This window comes from Apostichopus japonicus, chromosome 18, assembly GCF_037975245.1.
Source record: "Apostichopus japonicus isolate 1M-3 chromosome 18, ASM3797524v1, whole genome shotgun sequence".
NCBI classification, from domain to species: Eukaryota; Metazoa; Echinodermata; class Holothuroidea; order Aspidochirotida; family Stichopodidae; genus Apostichopus; species Apostichopus japonicus.
Window position 1 is genome coordinate 7,340,797 of NC_092578.1, and position 24,064 is coordinate 7,364,860.

The 24,064-nt window shown below is 38.8% G+C and overlaps 3 protein-coding genes across 5 annotated transcripts in view; 2 read left to right on the plus strand and 1 right to left on the minus strand.

Annotated features, from left to right (window-relative positions):
• Positions 1 to 1,950: 1,950 nt before the first annotated feature.
• LOC139959148 (uncharacterized) lies at positions 1,951 to 3,268 on the plus strand. Its single transcript, XM_071956744.1, has 2 exons — positions 1,951 to 3,109; positions 3,192 to 3,268. Exons 1-2 carry the CDS (start codon positions 1,951 to 1,953, stop codon positions 3,266 to 3,268), a joined length of 1,236 nt encoding a protein of 411 aa, XP_071812845.1.
• Positions 3,269 to 3,338: 70 nt separating this feature from the next.
• LOC139958726 (uncharacterized) lies at positions 3,339 to 8,612 on the plus strand. Of its 2 annotated transcripts, XM_071956024.1 has the most exons (3): positions 3,339 to 7,486; positions 8,060 to 8,129; positions 8,420 to 8,612. In XM_071956024.1, the coding sequence occupies exon 1, from the start codon at positions 3,477 to 3,479 to the stop codon at positions 7,146 to 7,148; it is 3,672 nt and encodes a 1,223-aa protein (XP_071812125.1). In that variant the 5' UTR covers positions 3,339 to 3,476; the 3' UTR covers positions 7,149 to 7,486; positions 8,060 to 8,129; positions 8,420 to 8,612. The 2 variants fall into 2 exon arrangements, with proteins under 2 accessions (XP_071812125.1, XP_071812124.1); XM_071956023.1 differs by lacking the exon at positions 8,420 to 8,612 and having other exon boundaries at positions 8,060 to 8,409.
• A 3,976-nt stretch (positions 8,613 to 12,588) lies between these two features.
• Positions 12,589 to 24,064, minus strand: part of LOC139958635 (nostrin-like) — a 31,659-nt gene continuing 20,183 nt past the window's right edge. For both annotated transcript variants that reach the window (XM_071955856.1, XM_071955858.1), the window contains 7 exons: positions 22,493 to 22,609; positions 21,425 to 21,533; positions 20,302 to 20,363; positions 18,946 to 19,074; positions 17,797 to 17,938; positions 16,493 to 16,714; positions 12,589 to 15,506 (listed from right to left, as the gene is read on the minus strand). In XM_071955856.1, coding sequence (XP_071811957.1) covers positions 15,394 to 15,506; positions 16,493 to 16,714; positions 17,797 to 17,938; positions 18,946 to 19,074; positions 20,302 to 20,363; positions 21,425 to 21,533; positions 22,493 to 22,609 — 894 coding nt within the window. In that variant the 3' untranslated portion in view covers positions 12,589 to 15,393. The remainder of the gene's footprint in view (positions 15,507 to 16,492; positions 16,715 to 17,796; positions 17,939 to 18,945; positions 19,075 to 20,301; positions 20,364 to 21,424; positions 21,534 to 22,492; positions 22,610 to 24,064) is intronic.

Here is a 24,064-nt window from a genome sequence, read left to right on the forward strand (position 1 = left end):
GGTTCTACTTAAGCCATATTTGAGGGGCTTGAAAGGCCGGTTTTGCTATTGATACCAGTCAGTTTAGGGGCCTTGAAAAAGCCAACCTTTTGGGCCCAAATAGTCTTAGCCACTTCATAAGCTAATTTTTGGAACCCCAGCAGTTCAATTTTAGGGAGCTTACCTTGGGATTCCCCAAAAGCCGACATTGCCTAAAAGCCAATATGGTCAAGGGTGCGACACTCTCCCCCCCCTCCACACCTTTACATGCAAATGAGCAGTCACTCTGCAAAAACAAAGGTGAAAATGAGGGATGACATTTTTCTTATGTTGGCGGTACTAATGCTAGACTGGTCAATCTTAAGGCCCTAGGCTCCCAAAACCAATCCTAGCAGCATCAAGATAGGACTCCCAAAGGCCAATAAATTCCCCAAAATATAGGGGCTCCCAATTAAGACTCTCCAAAAGCCAGCTGGTGCCCAAAAAGCAAACTCGAATAGCCCCAAAAGTTACTGAGCCTGTTAACCCAGTCGAACGCTGCCCTGTAGTAGGTATTTCCCTGCTTTGTTAGTGCGCTCCCATTTTTGCTCAATCGGCCTGCCAAAAATATCAGTACTCAGCAGGTTCGTCGGACTGTCGTGCACTGCACGTTTTCACACTGGCTGCGTAACCTACCAAATTTATGCTAAGCCACTGAACTTAATCTTTATTGTGTACGTGGACGTTGTCATCAGAAACAGTCGATAATGGGTAAGATGTATTTTGTAATTGTGCTTGTATTATAAGTCTTGGTATCCAAGATGACCAAATTATATGTATTATTTAGTGATCCCAATGTAACGTTACCGCCAGTGCGGTCATTGTAAATTAGCCTAGCGTTATGTTGTTGGAAAGTAGCGTGATTCGTAACAGTTTAAATGATAATCTACTAAGTCATATATGTCCTTTAATTCTATCAAACACACACACGATCGTTCATATTATGTTCACGATATTTCAGGGTTTCATGAGTGGGAATATTCCAGTAGAAATTGTGTGTTTTATCGATGGCTTATGCACCGTGAGAGCTGCGGTTAATTATTATAGGATATTTATACACATGGTCTTTGCTAAGACAGGGGTAACGCTGGTTGTAATGGTGATATGAATATTCATGAGCTATGTGGATTCAGTGGTTGTAAAGGTCCAGTGACCTTCTGGAGACTTTGAGATAGCCTTTATTGTGTTATAAACAACACAGATTTGTTTAGTTTGTTATTATTGTGTTTTACTGCAAGTTGTATTGCAAGATGTACTAATGAAAAGATGTAATTGTTGTCATGTTTATATTACAGGGTTGAAGTCGAGAAAGTTGATGTCTTAAGAGAATGTACGATTTGTGAGGCCTAGAGCGGTCATATTCACGTGAGCACTGTTGTATTTTATATATAGGTTTCTTATAACGTAGCACTGTATTTGTGTATCGCTGTGAATCAGTCTATTGTAAAGTCTTATATTTGCATTCATGCTAATGGTCACAACCGGCAGGTTGAGATATTGTGGTCAGAAGACGATTGTTACATATTCCCATATTCGTACCGTGTTTCTCTTCATCAACCCAATTTCAGTGTCATCATATATAATGTTTGATATCGTGTTACGGTGTAGATTTATCAATTAAGTATGTTTTTTGTTATTTCCTTGATTCTTATGTAGTCACCGAACAACGAATGTACAACTTGAAGAAAGTAAGACACAGTTAGAACCAAATAAAGAGTTAAACTGATGGTCATCTAAGCAATTGTCATTCTTCGTGTTTGTGTGACGTGACCGTAGAGATCGTAGAGCGCCCTCTACACCAAACTGGCTCCGAGCCCAAGAGCAGTTACAGTGAGTGAATACATCGACTAGAAGTGATTACAAGACCAATCAGAAACCAGCACCATGGAAACGAAAGGTTTGAGCAGGTGTCGAAGGAACTGCAAGGGGACCATGACTCGTGCAGTCAACTCTTTGAAGACAGCACTTGTTTACGATTCGGTGAAATCTGAGACAATCGCTGATCTCTTCGAGAAGGTAACCTCTGCATTTGAGGCAGTAGAGTCAGCTCATTGCAGCTTGATTGAACAGATCGACGATGGTGAAGAATATGAGAAGGAAGAAAAGTGGATGGAAGAAGTCCAGTCTACCTTCTTAGAAGTGAGACTCTTGACAGAGAGTTTTCTGAGGGACAACTTGGATAAGCAGGTTGGTTCTACAGTAAAGGTTCGTGATGAAAACAAGGAGTCCAGTAAAACGACTGGATTAAGTGACAGTAATGAAAACAAACAGCCTCTTGAGGCAGCTCGTCAGCATAGTGGCGAGTCTGATGAAGCTAGTGAAGCCAGTAGTAATGTGGCTACAGCTAATAGATTAAGTGATTTCAATGAGATCAAACTAGCCTTGGAGCTACCCAAGGCTGAATATGCTAAGTTTAATGGTAACCCTATTGAATATTATTCATTCATGTCAAATTTTGAGGTTAACATAGAGTCAAAGCTTACTTCTAACCCTACTCGTCTGCAACATCTGAAGACAATGTGTACGAGTAAAGCACGGAGCTATATTGAGTGTTGTGATTTGCTTGGTGACAGTGGCTATGGCGAAGCTAAACGTATTTTGAAAATGCAGTTCGGCCAACCTCATATGATACTGAATAGTCTCATGCGCGAGCTTACTGACAGGCAACCCATTAGGCCAAATGATTCAGATTCATTGTGGGATTTGATTGCATCAATGAAGAAATGCCATGTAACCCTGACAAAGCTAGGTTATACAGGTGACCTCAACAGCACTTCTAATCTCCTGAAGGTACAGGACCTTTTACCCACACACCTACAATCTGCATGGGTAAACAATGCTCATGACATACTAACCAAAGAGAAAAGGGAACCAACATTCAATGATTTGTTGGGCCTACTTGTCAGGCATGCTGAAGTATCATCCACAATGTTCGGTAAGTACCTAGCTCAATCAAGGTCCTCAAACAACAGGAAGAGACAAGGTCAAGGACATGTTAATGTGAGGTCCAACCATATTAGCAGCAAACCAATAAAATGTTTCATCTGTGATGGGGAACATAAAATCTACACATGTAAAGAGTTCCTAGCAGGTGAGTATGAACAGAGGGTAAATATGGTTATGTCCAAGAGACTATGTTTCAGGTGTTTGATGCCCGGACACATCGGTTCTAGATGTCAAAGGAAGTGGAGATGTGAATGTGGATCCGAGAAGCATCATAATATGCTTCACCCTCCTGCTGAAGAGGTAAAGGTAAGTTCAGGAGTCGTGTCTAGTGGTAATAAGGTCTACATGAGAATACTGCCAGTGACTGTAATGGCAAGAAATGGTGTGAAGGTGAACACATTAGCTCTGTTAGACCATGGCTCGGACACAAGCTTGTGCTCAGACAACCTGAAGAAGAAACTTGGCATCAAGGGTGAACGTAAAAGTACACCTCGTGTACGATCCATGGGAACATGGAAAAGGAAGGATGGCGGTTTAGGCTTACTGTGGAAGGTAAGAACGAGCATGAACCCATGAACGTTGAGTTCCTGACGGTGCCAAAGATTCCAGCCTCCGAGGAAGGTATTCCCACAATGGAGGAATTGAGCAAGTGGGAACACTTGAGGCTGATACCGTGGGAAGACCATTGGGCCAAGGAGGTTGGTATCCTAATCGGTGCAGATTCTCCCCAAGCATTCTGGGTCTTGGAAGAAAAGAAAGGTAAGCCAAAGGACCCCTACGCCATAAGGACCCCACTTGGATGGTCCGTTATGGGACCTGGGGGAAAGGGCTGCAAGAATGGCTACTTCAACAGAATTCAGGTAAGTAACCAGCAGCTGCTTGACGAGGTGCAAAAGTCTTGGGCTATTGAGAATAGCGGCCTTTACGAAAGGCAAGACTCAGTTCAAGACTCTAGAGCTCGTAAGGTCATGGAGTCTACCATGAAGAAGACAGAAGATGGTCACTATGAAATGGGACTGCTATGGAAAAACGACAATCATGACATGCCGTTGAATAAAGCAATGGCAGAGTCGAGATTAGAGTCTTTGAAAAGGCGATTATCTTCGAACAAAGACCTGCATGCTAAGTATACTGACGTCATGGAAGGTTACATCAAGCAGGGGTATGCAGAACCAGTGGTAAACAAGGGCATCCCAGGTAATGTATGGTACCTACCCCACCACCCTGTTGAGAATCCCCATAAGAATAAAGTTCGAGTTGTATACGATTGTGCAGCTCGGTTTGCTGGAACATCTCTGAATGATCAACTACTTAAGGGACCGGATCTTATGAATGATTTGCTTGGTGTCCTCCTTAGATTTAGGCAGGGAAGGGTAGCTATAGTCTCTGACATAGAGGCAATGTTCCACCAAGTCAAAATGATAGAACCAGATCGGGATGTTTTGAGATTCCTTTGGTGGGCAAATGGCGACATGAAAACATCGCCAAGGGAATACAGAATGTGTGTACACCTGTTTGGTGCCACTTCCTCCCCGTGCTGCGCAGGAAAGGCCCTGAAGCAGACAGCCGATGACAACGAGCTAACCAACAGAGACAAAGTGGGCAAACAGGCACTAGAGATCATGCGCGATGGATTTTATGTCGATGACTGTTTAGGTTCAGTTCAGAGCGTGGAGGAGGCGATAAAGGTTTTACAGAGGCTCTCGACTATCCTCAAAGAAGGAGGATTCAGGCTCACCAAGTGGTTGAGTAATGAGAGGGCCGTTCTGGCCAGTGTCGATGAACATGAAAGAGCTCCGTCGGTGCGACTATCCGTGGACCGACTGCCTACAGAGAGAACACTAGGCGTTTGTTGGAATGCAGAAAGTGACAGTTTCACATTCCAGCTAACTTTGAAAATGAGCCCAACGACAAGAAGAGGACTTCTTTCAGTGACAAGTTCTGTCTTCGACCCACTGGGGATGGCCTCTCCATTTGTAATGATAGCTAGGTCTCTTCTGCAAGAAGTTTGCAGGAGAGGTGCTGAATGGGATCAGCCCCTGACAGATGAAGAGCAAGGTAAGTGGAGTAAGTGGCTTCACTACACTAAAATATTATCACAGGTAAGTGTTCCTAGGTGGTTCAAATTTGATGCCATAACAGAGGCACAACTGCACATATTCTGTGATGCCTCCGAGAAGGGCTATGCTGCCGTAGCCTACTTTCGCGTAGAGCAGCCAGCTGGAGGCCACAACGTAGAGTTTGTGCTTGGTAAGTCTAGAGTCAGTCCCTTGAAGCATATAACTATTCCTAGGTTGGAGCTTATGGCAGCAGTGTTAGCAGCAACCCTTGATAGTACAATCAGAAGGGAAATTAGACACTCTTTTGGAGACACCACCTTCTGGAGTGATTCCATGATAGTACTGAGTTATATCAGGAATGAAAACAGGCGCTACAAGACCTTTGTGGCGAACAGAGTAGCTAAAATATTGAGTGTTTCCAGCTGTCAACAGTGGAGACACGTACCGACTAATGTGAACCCTGCGGACGGAGGTTCGAGGGGGGCCCATGAATTAGAGACGTGGTTGAAAGGCCCAGACTTCCTGCCCAAGGAGGAAGCATTTTGGCCAGCATCCAAATTCGATGCCGATGATGACGAGCAGTTGGCACACGATCTAGAAATCAAACGGTCAGTGATTGTCCAACAGGTAGGTGTGAAACAGAGAAACACGGGCTACGACAGTCTAATATCGACAATGAAAGGTAAGTTTTCATCCTGGAAAAAGTTGACAAGGGTCTTGGGATGGGTCTTACGATTTGTGAAATCTCTTAAATCCAAAGTGAAGCATCAGCCCACTGTGAACGGCAACTTACTTGTGTCAGAAATTACCGAGAGCGAGACGATGATATTGTCATGCGAACAGAAACAATCATTTCCAGAATGGCAGTCGGATAAAAGACTGAATAGTTTGAGACCAGTCCTCCTAGGACAACTACTTAGGGTAGGAGGCAGACTGGACAACGCCTGTATCGACTATGATGCTAAACATCCGATAATTCTAGCTGGTAATGGTGAAATTACTAGAATGCTGATTTGGCACTACCACCTGAAGGTTGGACACAGTGGATGGTCAACCACGCTGAATGCTCTTCGGGAAAGATTCTGGATTCTGGCAGGTAGGTCAGCAGTTAAAGCCATGTTGAGAAACTGCGTAACATGTAAAAGACACAATGCTAGGCGAGAGGAACAACTTATGGCATCTCTGCCTGAGGAGCGTGTCACCGCAGACAAACCACCGTTTACCTATGCTGGGCTTGATTATTTCGGTCCCATAGATGTCAAGCAGGGCCGATCTTCAATCAAAATGTATGGATGCATTTTCACTTGTCTTGCATCCAGGGCTGTCCACATCGAAGTTGCCAACAGTTTGAATACGGACTCATTCATTAACGCGTATCAAAGATTCGTAGGGAGACGTGGAGATCCCGCTAAAATATACAGCGACAATGGGTCGAACTTTGTCGCTGCCCAGAAAGAGCTTAAGAAGGCCTTGTACGAGATGAATCAGGACAGAGTAGAGGAAGTTCTTCACACACAAGGGGTCGAGTGGCACTTCAACCCTCCCTCCGCCAGCCATTTTGGAGGTGTTTGGGAACGTTTGATACGGTCAGTGAGGAAGGTCCTCCATGGTATCCTTAAACAACAAAGTGTGGACAAAGACGTACTACAAACAGTGTTAACAGAAGTAGAAAATATCCTGAACTCGAGGCCGATAACAGACCTATCACCGGAGGCACACGACGAGGAGCCGTTGACGCCTAATCATCTACTCCTGATGAGAAAGGGAGCCACAGCGCCAATAGGTAAAACTGGGGTGTATAGTAAAAGACGATGGCACCAAGCTCAATACCTATCTTCGCTCTTCTGGACCCGATGGAAGAAAGAGTATCTTCCACTGCTTCAGAAAAGACACAAATGGACGATACCAAGGAAGAATGTACAGGTAGGTGATATAGTACTGTTAGTCGACGAAGTGTTGCCCAGAGGGAGATGGTCAATGGGTAAAGTAATCACGGTGTACAGAAGCAAAGATGGCAAGGTGAGAAGTGTCGATCTCAAGGTAGCTGGCGGGACTTTGAAACGTCCTATTACAAAGTTATGTGTAATATACAGAGAAGTGATTGATGGAGGAGCAAAAATTTAAAGCGACTCTGCATGTATTTACGGTTTGTTTATATATTTTTTAATTTTATTTATCATTTTAGCACTGTTCTGACTTGTTCGCTGTTGACATGCTGAAATCTTGTTTCCCTTTTTGTGATTTCAGCCGGGGGGAGTGTTAGGTATTTCCCTGCTTTGTTAGTGCGCTCCCATTTTTGCTCAATCGGCCTGCCAAAAATATCAGTACTCAGCAGGTTCGTCGGACTGTCGTGCACTGCACGTTTTCACACTGGCTGCGTAACCTACCAAATTTATGCTAAGCCACTGAACTTAATCTTTATTGTGTACGTGGACGTTGTCATCAGAAACAGTCGATAATGGGTAAGATGTATTTTGTAATTGTGCTTGTATTATAAGTCTTGGTATCCAAGATGACCAATATTTAGTGATCCCAATGTAACGTTACCGCCAGTGCGGTCATTGTAAATAAGCCTAGCGTTATGTTGTTGGAAAGTAGCGTGATTCGTAACAGTTTAAATGATAATCTACTAAGTCATATATGTCCTTTAATTCTATCAAACACACACACGATCGTTCATATGATGTTCACGATATTTCAGGGTTTCATGAGTGGGAATATTCCAGTAGAAATTGTGTGTTTTATCGATGGCTTATGCACCGTGAGAGCTGCGGTTAATTATTATAGGATATTTATACACATGGTCTTTGCTAAGACAGGGGTAACGCTGGTTGTAATGGTGATATGAATATTCATGAGCTATGTGGATTCAGTGGTTGTAAAGGTCCAGTGACCTTCTGGAGACTTTGAGATAGCCTTTATTGTGTTATAAACAACGCAGATTTGTTTAGTTTGTTATTATTGTGTTTTACTGCAAGTTGTATTGCAAGATGTACTAATGAAAAGATGTAATTGTTGTCATGTTTATATTACAGGGTTGAAGTCGAGAAAGTTGATGTCTTAAGAGAATGTACGATTTGTGAGGCCTAGAGCGGTCATATTCACGTGAGCACTGTTGTATTTTATATAGGTTTCTTATAACGTAGCACTGTATTTGTGTATCGCTGTGAATCAGTCTATTGTAAAGTCTTATATTTGCATTCATGCTAATGGTCACAACCGGCAGGTTGAGATATTGTGGTCAGAAGACGATTGTTACATATTCCCATATTCGTACCGTGTTTCTCTTCATCAACCCAATTTCAGTGTCATCATATATAATGTTTGATATCGTGTTACGGTGTAGATTTTATCAATTAAGCATGTTTTTTGTTATTTCCTTGATTCTTATGTAGTCACCGAACAACGAATGTACAACTTGAAGAAAGTAAGACACAGTTAGAACCAAATAAAGAGTTAAACTGATGGTCATCTAAGCAATTGTCATTCTTCGTGTTTGTGTGACGTGACCGTAGAGATCGTAGAGCGCCCTCTACACCAAACTGGCTCCGAGCCCAAGAGCAGTTACATGCCCTGTGAATAAGGTGTATGTGTCTGGCTATTCGCAGGGTTGCCCTGCAAATAAGGTGTCTGTGTTCGGCTGTTTGCAGGGCTGCCCTGTGAATAAGATGTTTGTGTCTGGCTATTCGCAGGGCTGCCCTGCGAATAAGATGTTTGTGTCTGGTTATTCGCAGGGCTGCCCTGCGAATAAGCCCCACCTTTTACTGCGGGGGTATACTACGGAAGCCCAATAGTACGGAAGCCCATTAGGGCCAAGGTTATTTTTTTCCCTTTAAATCCGAAATCCTTATTTTAAAATCCGAAATCTATTTTTTAAAATCCGAAATCCTTATTTTAAAATCCGAAATCTATTATTTAAAATCCGAAATCTGTTTTTAAAATCCGAATTCCGTTATCCTTATTTTGAAATCCGAAATCCATTTTTTGAAATCCGAAATCCTTATTGTAAAATCCGAAATCTGTTTTTTAAAATCCGAAATCTGATTTTTTAAATCCGAAATCCTTATTTTAAAATCCGAAATCTATTTTTCCAAATCAGAAATCTGTTTTTTTTAAATCTGAAATCCTTATTTTAAAATCCGAAATCTATTTTTTAAAATCCGAAAATTTGTTTTTCGAAATCCTTAATCCTTCTTTTAAAATCCGAAATCTATTATTTAAAATCCGAAATCCTTATTTTAAAATCCGAATTCCGTTATCCTTATTTTGAAATCCGAAATCCATTTTTTGAAATCCGAAATCCTTATTGTAAAATCCGAAATCTGTTTTTTAAAATCCTTATTTTATAATCCGAAATCTATTTTTTGAAACCTATTTTTTCTTTAGCGTTTGTAACATTAATTATTGTTAATTGTAAAGTTTGTTGAAGACCAATGCTGCATCATTCATCTTGCATCCATGTTAAGATGGCGGAGAGTGAAGATTGGATAAAGGGTTATTTACAGCTTGGGCCATCAAACTTAGAAATACGGACAATTTTGGACAAAAACCATTCAATAAAGATCAACTGACCCGCATTTCGCGGGTTGGACCCTCATTCTAACACCCAAACCTGCTGACCCGCGCAAGCGTCCGAAAAACCCGCATTGTAATTGTCAAGTATACATAAAAACAAATGCATCAAATTTTGACTTAGCAACAATCATTTCTTTAGCATAATGCATAAAATGCATATTTCTCACAAAATTTTGGGTGACAAAAGCCTTTCTAAGTGCCACCATTTTACATGTAGGCATCACCAGGATTCCAAAAAAAAAATCAAAAGGGGGAGGAAGGCACCCTCTCCCCTTACGGACGGCGATTCGTGGCATGGACCAGCATTTGCCCTCTCAAGAGTTGGGAGCTATGAAACAGTCGACACAGTGAGAGGGTCTACTGTGCAAACTTAGGCCGGACCAGCTGTAGGCCTTGGAGCTACGTTAATCCCTATACTATCCCAGCACTTTGAGCTGTTTTCGAGGATGTCGTAAGGTTAGGCTAAAGGCCCAGGCTTAGGGCCTGATTCAAGTCTAAAACTACCCCGCCCGTGATCTGCCTTGTTGGCAGTTCACATCATTATGATATTGCATTTGTAACGGTTCTCACAGGGTTTTCATTCTCTATAATTCATTTCTGCAATAATTGGAGAGTACACGATACAATGTATTAATGTGTAATACATGTAGAGCCTTTCTGTATAAACAGTATCACTACATTGTGATGCGAGCAAGGAAGCTTTAGTGTCCGACGTTGGCTATGGATCGCCGCTGGTCTCTACGATCATTCGTTGAAAAGTTGGGTCGCAGGCTAGCACAGTGTCAGGAGGGATAAAAATCCCAGGCCCTACTGACATACATATATAGCCTCGAATACCCAGGCGCTTTCAGAAAATGGCGCGTAGTTTGTCACTATGTTTTCAATAGCTAACATTTTGATAACACTAGCAACGACTGCAAAAGTCGCCCGTACTGCCGTACATTCAAAAAAATAGATTTCGGATTTCAAAAAATAGATTTCGAAAAATAGATTTCGGAAAATAGATTTCGGATTTCAAAAAATAGATTTCGGATTTTAAAAAACAGATTTCGGATTTCCAAATAATGATTTCGGATTTCAAAATAAGGATTTCGGATTTTAAAATAAGGATTTCGGATTTTATAAAACAGATTTCGGATTTTAAAATAAGGATTTCGGATTTCAATAAATAGATTTCGGATTTTAAAATAAGGATTTCAGATTTCGGATTTTGAAATATTCTGCTTCCACCACCCCCCCCCCCCCCACCCTTCCAAGTTTCTGGCTACGTCCCTGTCGTCAGGTGTGCATGACGATGCCCCTTCAAGGGAAACATAATGCTACAAATAAAATGATCTTAACCAAAAGCCTGTCTGGCACAAAAATGTCGCAATGTAAGGCGTACTGTACATGGCTGAGAGACCAATTGCACTATTAAATTCCTATAAATTCAATATAACGTTGCCCTTTAGACCTGCTGTACAGTACATGTGATGAATCGGGGCACAAAGTGGAGAGGAATGAGAGAAGCAGAGACACAGAGGGTCGCAGCAGCTGACTGGGAGAGAGAGGGTGGGGGGGGGGGTAGCAGTGGCTGGGTGGGAGCTAGGGTGATCAGGGCATATTGGAAGGGGATCGGGGTGGAGAAGTGAAATCTGTAATAGTAGGCCTAATTTAAGCTTGCATGAACTTTTGCAGATTGTAACTCTCAGAAGCAATCCATAGTTGAAATTTAATTCATATGGTTTGAAAGTTGACCCTTTCACTTTAGCTTTCAAACTTGTTTTCAAGCTACTTAATTTTAAATTGGTAAATAAACCCAACTTAAACTTGTCAACTACAGTGACTGAGGGAACTATAATGAACAACTCACTCAAATTTCTCAATCCTAAAAAAAAAATCTTCTTTATTAAGGGTTGCAAATAGCATCATTTTAATGTTCCGTCACATATATACGTGGTCAAGTGGTTAAGGCAGTGAACTTGTGATCTAAGTATTACAGGTTCGAGCCCTGGCCAGATCAATGCGTTGTGTCCTTGGGCAAGGCACTTTATCTCCATTGCCTCTCTTCACCCAGGTGTATAAATGGGGACTTGCGAGGTGACTTGTAAATATAGTTTTGTGCGCCGGTTTGTGGCTGCACCCTATGGGAAGTCCCCCAGGGGACACATGGCTGTGGTGCACTGTGGTGCCCCAGGAGAGATTGATTGAATTGTGCATACTTTGGTGTGTAGGTGTGACAAGTTACCAATGACAAGGGTTAATCGTAAAGCGCATAGAACTTGTGGTTTATGCGCTATATAAATAACGATGTAATAATAATAATATAACAGCGTAATAATAATAATAATATACGCCCTGATTACTTGACATCATACAGCCTCTAATGTTTGTTTATTTTCAATGCATAACATTGTTTATATTTTCATTTCCTATTCTCAAAAGAAGTGGATAACTTGGCTGCTAATTTTCTAGAAGATTGCAATATCTGAGGAATGCTTATAACAAAGGCAGAATTCTTAAGATTCTAACATGACTGCTAAAATGGGTGAACCCTGACCATGCCCATTAGCAGAGGTGTCAATAGCCTTGCTATGCCCCCCTTTTTGTTTTAGGGAACTTCATTTTTCAATTATACTATGAATATGAAACACACTTTTCTTTACACCATATTGGGCCCCCTGTACTTTCCACAGCCCCTAATTGACGTCAGTCCCCATGAGCTCACCCCTCCTCTCCCCCCCCCCCTGTCAGGCCTGCCCATTTGATCATTATATTCATGGCTGGTTGAAGGTATCCTGTACCATGATCATTAGGTTGCCAATAATCACAAAATGCAGTCTATTTCAAATAACTGCAGAACTTGATTCAAGACTTGTTACAAAACCCAAGACAACACTTCATATGATACTTGTTACAACACTTCATCAATAAATTAATAATAAAAGTGATGAATCACTACGAATAAATCAAACAGAGAACCCAAAGATAAGCACAAAGTAATTCAATATATGTCACAAAATACGGGTTTTATTTTCATTATTGTTGTGGAATCATTCTGAAATCAACTTAATTAAAAACAAACAAAACATGTTTTAAAATCCATAGGAAATTTGCACAAATTGTTACAGATGGTAGTATATATCTGATGGTAATTAAACAACAAGAAAATAGGAAAATTGCTAAATCAAGGAAATTAAATTTGGTTCACAAGGTATTTGATTTAAAAATTGCAGTTACATAGTTTTGGAATGTACTTTGATAAATACATAAATATTATTGTTATATTTGGAATATAGTCTGTACTGATAATCAATTGCATCAAAATTAAATTACAAATTCATTACAAGATCCACCCCCCCCCCAATCCCTAATAATCACCAAAATCAAATAACAGTTATTCAATCAAAAATCAAATCAATCAAAATATGAAATTTTTTAGTATCTACATGTACAGGTATGTGGATTAAATTTTAAATGAATGCATTTTTAGAGATACAAGGCACACAAAATTTGTAAAGAAATATTTCCATATCTGATTGTACTTTGGGAATACATGGATAATGAAAGCAAAAATACTAATTAGAAAAAAATTAGAATCCATAATTTAAAAGAAGAAAAAAAAAAGCCTAGAGTGATGTCACAACCCTTTTTTTTCAGATATTAAAATGACCAATCTTGTACACAGTACAATACAACACGAAATAACCCAAAGTATAGTTGTAAGGGTCATAATGGACCATTTTTCATCGACTAAATAATAATTGTTTAAGGCGCTATGGATAGAAGAAAGTTGACAACAAACTTACAAGAAAAAGCAGAGCTCAGGCAGGATAAGACTCAGTAACCCCAGGATTAGACCCAGTTACCCCATGATTAGATCCAGTTACCCCAGGATTAGACTCAGTTACCCCAGGATAAGACACAGTTACCCCAGAATAAGACCCAGTTACCCCAGGATTAGACCCAGTTACCCCAGGATTAGACCCAGGTACCCCAGGATTAGACCCAGTTACCCCAGGATTAGACCCAGTTACCCCAGGATTAGACTCAGTTACCCCAGGATTAGACCCAGTTACCCCCACGATTATGAGTGATGCATACTTCATACTTTTGAATGAGCTTTCCAGCCCTCTGTTTTATGTGTTCTTTGACAATCAAGCTTTTTACAACATGTGACCATCGGATGTCCGATGAGCTGCTGGTGTCTCATGATGCTGATGAAGATCTGACCCAGTTCTCACAAGTAATAAGGAGAGCAACATGTAGTATCCTAGTAAGAGTGTGTAGCTTGGTGACAAGATCCGGTGACAAGTCTATGTGTGGGGATGGAGGTGGGGGGGGGAGTTGAGGTTGGCAATGCTAATCTAGAATGAGTCTAGCTAAACCAGGGAGTAGCTATTGACATATATACACACACTACCTATTTTTAAGTGCACTGTCATGAATTGCTGTTTTTGCAGTTTTACTGAAATACATCCCCATATCCTCTGCACTTCTTCCTCCAACCCCCCTCCCCCACCCCCCGGAATAACGTACTTGTTTTCAATTCAATTCAACTTTATTTCAACCAACAATGTTCAAAGAGAATTTACAGTGATGTGTTCAGACAAGAGAGTTAAAACATGATAAATGGTTGAGGGGATAACGCAAGGAAGCTACTAAAAGCTTGTGGGATGTGAATCCCCTTTTACAGAGAGAAAAAAATCATACACAGGATTGGAAAGAACAATACGGTTAAACAGAAAGAATACTTATCAACAAGCTGTCGTAGTAAGTTTCTTACTAAGTAATTAATAAGAAACTTACTACGATACTTACTAAGTAACTTACTAAGAAACTTACTAAGTAACTTGCTTAGCTGAAGTAACTTATTAAGAAACTTACTAAGTAACTTGCTATGTAACTTACGAAGTACTTACAATGTTTCTTACAAAGTTTAGGTCGTGATTCCTCAAAAACAAACTAATAATAAAATTGTCCATTATCACATCATGTTACGCAAGGAAGAAACAAAGACGCCCCCCCCCACGCCCACCAATAAAAATAAGGAAGCAGGATGTACTTGGCAACCTGATAGCAGACTCAACTTGCCTTCAAAAAAAGGTTATTAAAAACACCATTCATATCAAGAAACTCAAGCACTCTAAGTAGAACATCCAGCCATTTGTGACTTTTAAACACAAACACCCAGTACTAGAGCCAACTGCCAATCCATTGTGACATATTCAACAAATATTTCATCACCCAATGGAGACCGGTCGTAATCTCTCATCATGGTGATAATCACCAATTTTTTTTTTTTTTAACGTTCTCTAGGTTGTCATAGCCTTGGAAAATTCTGTCCTGGTCCAAACTGTTAGGAGTTCTTCTGATAAATTTATGTCTTTTTTTTTTTCAATGAGAACCTCTAGAAAATTAGATAAGTGAATAATAAATGCAGTTTAAGTACACCACCTCTGTGGGGCCAACTTCTTTTAAAAGGAATAGCAAATCACATCAACTTATGATACAGGCATACGCGCAGTAAAAGAGATATATATATATATTTATATTCATATATATATATATATATATATATATATATTTATGTGTTTGATGTCAAGAAATCTGTGTGTCACCAAAACACTGAAAACTTCTTAAAAGAGCATTAAAATCATTATACATTTGTGATATTCATCTCCCATATAACCACAGACATTAATTTACTATAACTGTTCATTACTTGATCTCAGTTGAACGCCAACTCATCGATCTTTGCTCCAAAAATTTTGTTCCTTCTTTCTTCCATTCTGTTTCTCTTCTCGGTAAACTCTCACAATCCATCTGCTTTCTTCACATACGATTCGGGGAATTGCCCCGTTATCCCGTTCACCGTACCGTTCCACCAACCGTCGTCATCCTTCTGTGTGACAAGAACCGAGTCCCCTGCAGAAGAAATGGACAAACCGTGTCGTTAATCGAGGGCCGGATGAAAAAAACAGTTTCTATACTAGGATTTACTTCGCTTTTTCCTTCTTCTTGCATGGCGCTACAACTGACGCCCCAAAATTTGTAACTGTTACGCAGGAAAGAGTGGACAAATCATCCTTGAAGACTTCTGCCGTAGAGGTTATTGACCAATGATTGTGGTAAAGTTACATCCACGAGCATTCCCCCCCCCCCCCCCCCGATAAATGCACTAAAATTACATTCACGGGCGTTCCCCTATAAATATGCTGAAATTACATTCACAGGCTTTCCCTCAATTCCCCCCACCCCTCCCCCTGAAAAACTTTGATGGAGAACAGGCTGGTGGGGGGTGGTGGTAAAGACTCCTGTCCAGGTGAAAAAAATGGATGAGTTCACTCAGAATTTGACTATTCCCTTCAACCAATTGCTAAAAACTATATTAAATTTTTATATATATTATAAATTTTATTAAATACCCTGAAAAAAAAAACAAGACTCTCCCTTTCCCCAAAAGAGTAGATGCATTTTCTGAACCTTTCTCCATCTCCCCTTCCCTTCTTTAAAATATTAATTATGACTTTAATATGCAACTGAAATTGAAAGTCTGATTCTGACAGAGTAACAACAATTATGAAATATGTCATTACGGTATCAACTCAAAATAAACGGCAAAAACATTTCGTCAGACAGAACATTCTGTTATAAAATGTAGAACAACCACGAAAAATAATTCAATATATATTGATAATGTCAGTTAATTGGCTAAACGGTGGATGGGAATAGAAAAATAATAAATAAAAAAATAAAAGTATAAAAAAAAAATAATAAAAAAAAAATAATAAAAAATAAAAAATAAAATAAAACAAAACAAAACAAAACAAAACAAAACAAAACAAAACAAAACAAAACAAAACAAAAATAAATAAAAAAAAATAAAACTACATCATATCATGAAACCTAACCTGCTTTAAGGGCAAGCTCTCCTTCACCGGCTGGTTCAAAGTCATAGAGGGCGACATACTTTTCACCGCTATCTGGTTCGTCATCCCAATCATCTCCATCTTCGTCAAATGGAGTGTTCTGGGTGTTGGTCTGTGCAGCTGGTGGAGGAGCGGGAGCAGGTGGGGCTGCTGCAGCTACTGCAGCCGCAGCCGGTATTGGGTTAGCTGACGGTGGGGCTGGATCTGAAAAAACCCACAAAAGATCTAGACATGTGAATAACAATGGGTTAGGTTATTAAAAGACAATAGACAGAGATGCCAGCCTCTTGACACAAAAAAAAAAAAAAGCCTGAATATCCTAAAAAATCAGATTTTGGAGAGAAAAATCAGATTTTCACGAAAACTCAACACTACCACGTTGGCCCCGGGCCAGTAAAATGTCAGAAAAATGTTTTACTGGTAAGACTGGCAAGTAAAATGTTTGCTTTTTCATTAACATTTAATGAGAAAATTGTAAAGCTGCCATTTCTGCGTATTTCCCGCCCATGTAGGCTTGTTGTTCAACGTGTTTGTTGGGGTTTTGGGGGTTACTGTACTTGTACATGTTTCTATGCGATTCTGCTTCCTTTAAAAAAAAAAAAATTTTTTTTTTAAATGTTTTTTTTTTTTTTTTGGAAAGATGAAAAATCGTATTTTTAAGAGGCAATATCGTATTATCGTATTCACTTGTTTTTATCGTACTAAATACAATAAAATCGTACTGGTTGGCATCTCTGAATAGAGGATTATCTTAATACGGATGGAAAGTTGCACATCTAGAGTCATGGGCGCAACCACATATAGTTATGGGTGGGGGGAGGAGGAGGTTGTAGACATTGGCAAACCCCCCCAGCATAAAGCCAGGGGGGTTTGGTACCCCACCAGACCGACAGAATATCACAAAAATGTGTTTTGTAAGATCTACACAAACATGTGACGTGTATATACTATACAACCTAAACAGTCGAAAAATTTTCGGAAAATATTGTTTCAAAAGGTGCACAAATATAGCAAAAGTTTTGCATCAAAGCAACCTTAATTTTAGTAAATTTTCTTAAGGTGGGAGAGGACACATTAGACCTCTCCCTTTCCTCTGAACAACCTACCGGTACATAAGACAAACATAGTTGTACCCCCTCTTTTTCCCAACCACCAAGTTAAAACTAAATGAAAGCCATCAAGTAATAACACAGTGTCTTTTCAAGGTTACATTGGTATGAGTTCAATCCAGGATGTAATATGTAGCCTACCATACCATCCTGCAAATTATTTCCCAATTCGCTTACTTTGTGGTGCGGCCACTGGTTGCACCTTGGTATTTTCCACTGACAAGTCCACAGTCATCCCAGACGCCGACGTTGTACTGACTGTCAAGGTAGCCTGGCCCTTCTGGTCTCGAGGAATATTCAAGAACGATTTCACTCCTCCCTGAAATGACGACGTCGACAAACTTAAGGAGTCACACTGTGACGGTATTATTTGATTAAAAATGAACCCGTCTTGCACCACAAAAACTGATGCTAGAGATTATCAAACATTGATGATTCTTTAACCTCTACCCTGTGAGACTGTCTCCTTACTGATACGACATTTATGGAGTGTCTTATATGGCTGCACAAGCAAGGTCGAAAGGAATTGATATGTTTGTATCCTATCACGAGAGGGGCATATTTTATAGGAGAAGAGTGTCTCTATAAAAAGTAATAGAATAAATGCCATGCTTAGTTCTTAGTCCTTCCATCAAATGTTATATTGCTCTTTCAATATAGAGCAGGTAGTGCACGGAATGGATCTCACGGGTCAAAGTGAACTTTGGCACCCAATCTGCAGGTCAGAACACTAATGGAGGAGGTAACTACTCTTTTAAATTGACGATAGTACATTATATGGTCAAATACAAGTCAGAAAGTTCCACATGTGCATTTGGTCATCTGTTATGCAGAGATATCCTATACTATATATATCCTATCTATATATCCTATCTATATATCCTATCTATATATATCCTATCAATATATCCTATATATATATATATAAGATAAAAGATATATATATCTTATCCTATATATATCTTATCCTATATATCCTATCTAAATATCCTATCTATATATCCTATCTATATATATATCCTATAATATATATAAGATAAAAGATATATCTTATCCTATATATATCCTATCCTATCCTATCCTATATATATCTTATCCTATATATCCAATCGTATACTATAGGAGTAGGCTCAAGACCTATATACAAAACTCAAGTCCTCAGAGTAGGCCTTTCCATTTTTTCATGCTCATCCTTGCCGTAAGGTTCTTTTGGACACACGAATAGGTTCTGAAAACCTCTTGGGGCTGAGACTTTTTCGCTCAAGGGCCGCATAGTGGCATCGAGGGCCGTGCTTTGCCCTCTCGTGATGTAAAGAATAAACTTACACTCCTATCTTTCTCACTCCTTATATACGTGGCAACTGGATTGGAAGGTTTGGGTTTGGAGTTGACTGTTGCAAGGGCACAGACTAGTCTGTACCTCGATGCATTCCACAAATTTGTCATATCTTTATCCTGCCAAAACAAATCAAAAGAAAAATATTAAATAATTAAATTAAACATAGAGCAGAGTATAAATAAACCTTTAACACACAGGAGACAATAAATAGAACGTTGCCTCAAATAATACCTGAATGTTTTTATGAATTACATAAAAGGCACAATTATATTATGTGAGAGCTACAGTAAATACGTACATTTAAAAACCCAAATGAAGATCCCTTTCATTTTTATTCTTATCTGGGAACTGCGACTGGTATTTTTTCACAAAAATTCCAAAACTTGTCAAGAAATTTGATTTTAACTGTATTTCCTTTTTTGGAATAATGAATTTATAAATAAAAAGTTTCATAAAGATACTGTTTGTCTGAAAAGTTTGGATAATCATTCCAAATCTTCGTGTGTAGAAATTCTTGGGTGGAAAGAGATGAAGATCCTGGTATTGGAATCCTGATCGGTTTATACGAAAGGTGACATTTTTCTAGAAAAAGAACTTCTACAACCTTTGGATGGTCAAAAAATGGGAAGGGCAGTAGACCGGAATTGGACTGGTCCCCGAGAGATGTTACCAAACAGCTCTGGAGATGTTCAGTTGTTGTGAGGGGGGCAGGTAAGGGTGGAGTGAATCTTATGGAATCTTTGCAGAACTTGGCACAAAACACCCTGTTATGCAGCAAATATTGCTATAAAATAAGCACATTTTGCGCTGATTCTTTTCATAACTTTTTAAGTATAGCACTCAGAAAACTCTTTCTTATGTCATTTTGAAGAATATTGTGTCCTCTTTACAATGATGTGTCGTTATTTATTATTCGTGTGAACTAAACCCAGTACTTTTTAATCTGAAAAAGTAAAAACCACTTCGGAAAGCAGTGAACCTCTTCAAAGTATCCCTTTATCTTAATGATTACATTGTGCTCTCTGGAAGTGTTATTGTGTAACCAATTTCTTTCCTATGCCAAAGAAAAGTTTGTCAACTCTTCTCTCTAGTGATATAAAATTTAACTTGATTGCTCGTACTGTTCACCAGCAAATCAAAAGCATCGTAAGAAATTTGTGGAGTCCTCCTTTACGCGGCTAATCTGAACACAGTACAGCGTACAGTGCTCTCACAGCAATTTCGGAGAGTGAAAACAGTAAAGCTTCCTGTGCGTGCAACAGCATTTAATTGTCCGACAACGGGCCGTTCATAGAGCAAAAGTTTCCATATGTACATTTTGCTGAGGTCACATGACGTCTTACCTGAATTGTTTCCAGGTACGAGTAATTTGGAGGCAGCTTATCCACAGATTTTCCTCCAGAACCTGAGTAAATAATTATTTATAATCAATTGACCACTAATCAACCAATATCAATTTTATTACATTGAGATGCAAAAGTTCATTGACAAGAACACAATTGTTCAGAGTCATAAGAAATTCAACCATGCTGCCGCCTAGACTGTATCTGTGGAGATATAGAAAAGTTTTCCAAAAAATACACAGGTGATTGCTGGTGCAATTGAAATAAAAACACACTGCGTGTTTTGTTTATTTTGCTTACGGCTTGCAAAAATGCTTGATTTGGCACATTGTAAAGAACATGATTCATGTAAATGCAGGCAATGGGAAATCTATTTCTGCTCAGTCAATATCACTAGTAACCAAACAACAACCCATCTTGAATAATGATCTAACATTTAATAAACGCTTGATATGCAGCACATGACCAGAAACACATTTGTTCTTTATTCCAATCTTGATAATTTGTTCTCTTGCGAGATACATAATTTTAAAATTTATACATGTTATTCAGACGAGTACCCACTCGTGTAATATTTGGTTATGTCATACAAGAACCACATATCAATCTTTGTACTTCACCAATCCAATAACAACCCTCCCCCCCACCCCCTCTCTCTACAATTGAAATTACTTTGTTGAAATTAGTTTGATTGTCAAGTTATTTTCCAATGTAAAAGAAACTTTTAAGGAAGAAAACAGAGAATAAGTTGCTGATGCGTTGTCCACCATTGCAGTTGTATTATGACATTACAGAATGTCACACAATGTACTTATCCTAATAAAATTAATGAATACCAACATGGTTTTATATTTCAGAAATTGAACAGCTATTGAGGTGGTGTGCTAAAACCAAAGTGTTTCCTTTTACCAGCTCTGAAAAACCTTTGCTATCCATGTAATGAGAAGGAGGCTGAAGGAGAATGGAATTGATATAACACTTTAGTCATAGAGAAGGACATCTCAACTTCAGTATTGGTAAGACTTCTATCAAGTCACACCTTTCTAGCACCGCATGCACCCCTTACCTCCCCCCCCCCCCTCCACCCAATCAAACATGAGATGTACACAAATCAACAACCTACTCTTTTGCTCTTTCTGCACGTTGTTGACCACGTTGTCGAGCATTTCCAACTTCCTCTGGAGATGATATTGACGATGCCTTTGAGAAAGACTGATGTTCATGTCATCCTCCTGAAATTAGAGGCCACACTTGAAAATAATGACATCAAAATGAAGTAAGAGAGGGAAAAACAAACCCAATTTAACTATTGAACTTCCAATTTATGTAATTATACCATGACCAGATATTTACAATAAACCAACCATGAAGTTTGATTTTTAAGCATTGTTGCCTTATTTCCCTTCTTTTTTTTTCTTTTCATTTTGACACATTTTTCAATAATCGAGATCCATGTCCATAATGCTGCACATTAATATAGCTCAACCAGCCTCCAAACTGAATACTTTCATTTCAAACTGCGAAGAATATGTGTGATTTATTTTGCATGTTTCTGATCTGTGGTTTTGCGTGTGAATACAAGTCCTATAAAAAAAGTGTATTCGCAATGAAATGGAATCATTTATAACCTCTTTTTAATTAAAAATTTAATTATTTAACATTTATTTATTTAATTTATTAACATTTATGTTAATTTGATGAAACAAAATCCAGGTGGGTGTCTTTCATAGTTAGATTGATTGCAATCTCTCTTTTGTTTTTTCTGGTGTTAATTAACAGTAGATTTGGCACATCTAGTGCAAACTGGTAAAGAAATGCAAAGAACCTGGTTTCTATATTTGTCTGATTTGCTACAAACAAAACACAACCTTGAAATTCAAGCAAATTTTGTACACCAAAGCAGAATATTTGTCATTGGGACAACATTTAGGCAAACATGTCACAAAAACTGCGATTTACATCATAGATCATCATGATTGATGTCAAAGGTCATTGCACTTGGTGCAAGTTTAGTGGTGTCTTTCATATCTTGGCATTCCTTCATGTTGCCATGGCTACCAAACTCAAGTAAATTACAAGTGTCCACAGACAGTTCCACACGTGAAACTTTTTACGGAAAAAAAAGGGAATATTGTTCGCAGAGTTAAGAATTCTCTCAAAAAATGTCCCTAAAAGGTTTAGCATCACTTACAAAACAATCGTACAGCACTTGTTCTTCGGGAGTGGCCTGGTTACCCTTGACGATGGCATTCTGTACATCCGTTGCACACGTTACTGATGCAAAGCCGTTCTTCATTGCATCGTAATTCTGCAGCATAGATTTTAGAATTAGAATTAATATCATTGAAAAGCATGACGAAGAATAGACTCACCAATAGCTGTTTAATACAACAGAGGCTCAATGTTGTTTGGTTATTTTCTTCATTATGTTTTGTTGAACAGCTCTATTATTACTGGTGATATGACAAAATCAAATTGAATAAAGCTTTTCTGAAAATAACTGAATGAGTTATGATCAGATTAAGGTGGACGGACCACAGGGACATAATGAAGTATTACCACTCAACCCTAAAAGCATTTTAATAGGAGGTCATTTTAGGTTATAGATATAAGGTCATTTCAGGTAATTGATATAAGGTCATGTCAGGTACTAGCTATGGGTCATTCCAAATATTAGCTATAAGGTAATTTCAGATATTAGCTATAAGGTCATTTCAGATATTAGCTATAAGGTCATTTCAGGTATTAGCTATAAGGTCATTTCAGGTACTAGCTATATAGGGTCATTCCAAGTATTAGCTATAAGGTTATTTCAGGTATTAGCTATAAGGTCATTTCAGGTATTAGCTATAAGGTAATTTCAGGTATTAGCTATAAGGTAATTTCAGGTATTAGCTATAAGGTAATTTCAGGTATTAGCTATAAGGTAATTTCAGGTATTAGCTATAAGGTAATTTCAGGTATTAGCTGTAAGGTAATTTCAGGTATTAGCTGTAAGGTCATGTCAGGTACTAGCTATAGGATCACTCCAAGTATTAGCTATGTCATTTCAGGTACTAGCTTTGAGGTTATTCCAAGTTTTAGTTTTAAGGTCATTTCATGTATAAGCTATAAGGTAATTTCAGGTTGAGCTATAAGGTCATTTCAGGTATTAGCTATAAGGTCATTTCAGGTATTAGCTATAAGGTCATTTCGGGTATTAGCAATATCGTCATTCCAAATGTTAGCTATAAGGTCATATCAGGTATAAGCTATAAGGTCATTTCAGGTATTAGCTATAAGGTCATTTCAGGTATTAGCTATAAGATCATTTCAGGTATTAGATATAAGGTCATTTCGGGTACTAGCTATAGAGGGTCATTCCAAGTTTTAGTTTTAAGGTCATTTCAGGTATAAGCTATAAGGTAATTTCAGGTTGAGCTATAAGGTTATTTCAGGTATTAGCTATAAGGTCATTTCAGGTATTAGCTATAAGGTCATTTCGGGTATTAGCAATATCGTCATTCCAAATGTTAGCTATAAGGTCATATCAGGTATAAGCTATAAGGTACTTTCAGGTATTAGCTATAAGGTCATTTCGGGTATTAGCAATATCGTCATTCCAAATGTTAGCTATAAGGTCATATCAGGTATAAGCTATAAGGTACTTTCAGGTATTAGCTATTATGTCCCCTCAGTTTATATTTCAGCAATGAGGGTCATTTCAGTTCAATCCATTATCCCTTCAGGAGGAATATTTCACATCTGTGAAACATTGAAATCT

Bases quoted from the DNA above. Each gene is read 5' to 3' on its own strand.
- LOC139958726 (XM_071956024.1), top strand. From the start codon at position 3,477: ATGGAAAAGGAAGGATGGCGGTTTAGGCTTACTGTGGAAGGTAAGAAC.
- LOC139959148 (XM_071956744.1), top strand. From the start codon at position 1,951: ATGACTCGTGCAGTCAACTCTTTGAAGACAGCACTTGTTTACGATTCG. The intron at 3,110-3,191 runs GTGAGTATGAAC...CATCGGTTCTAG, and splicing joins ATGTAAAGAGTTCCTAGCAG to ATGTCAAAGGAAGTGGAGAT.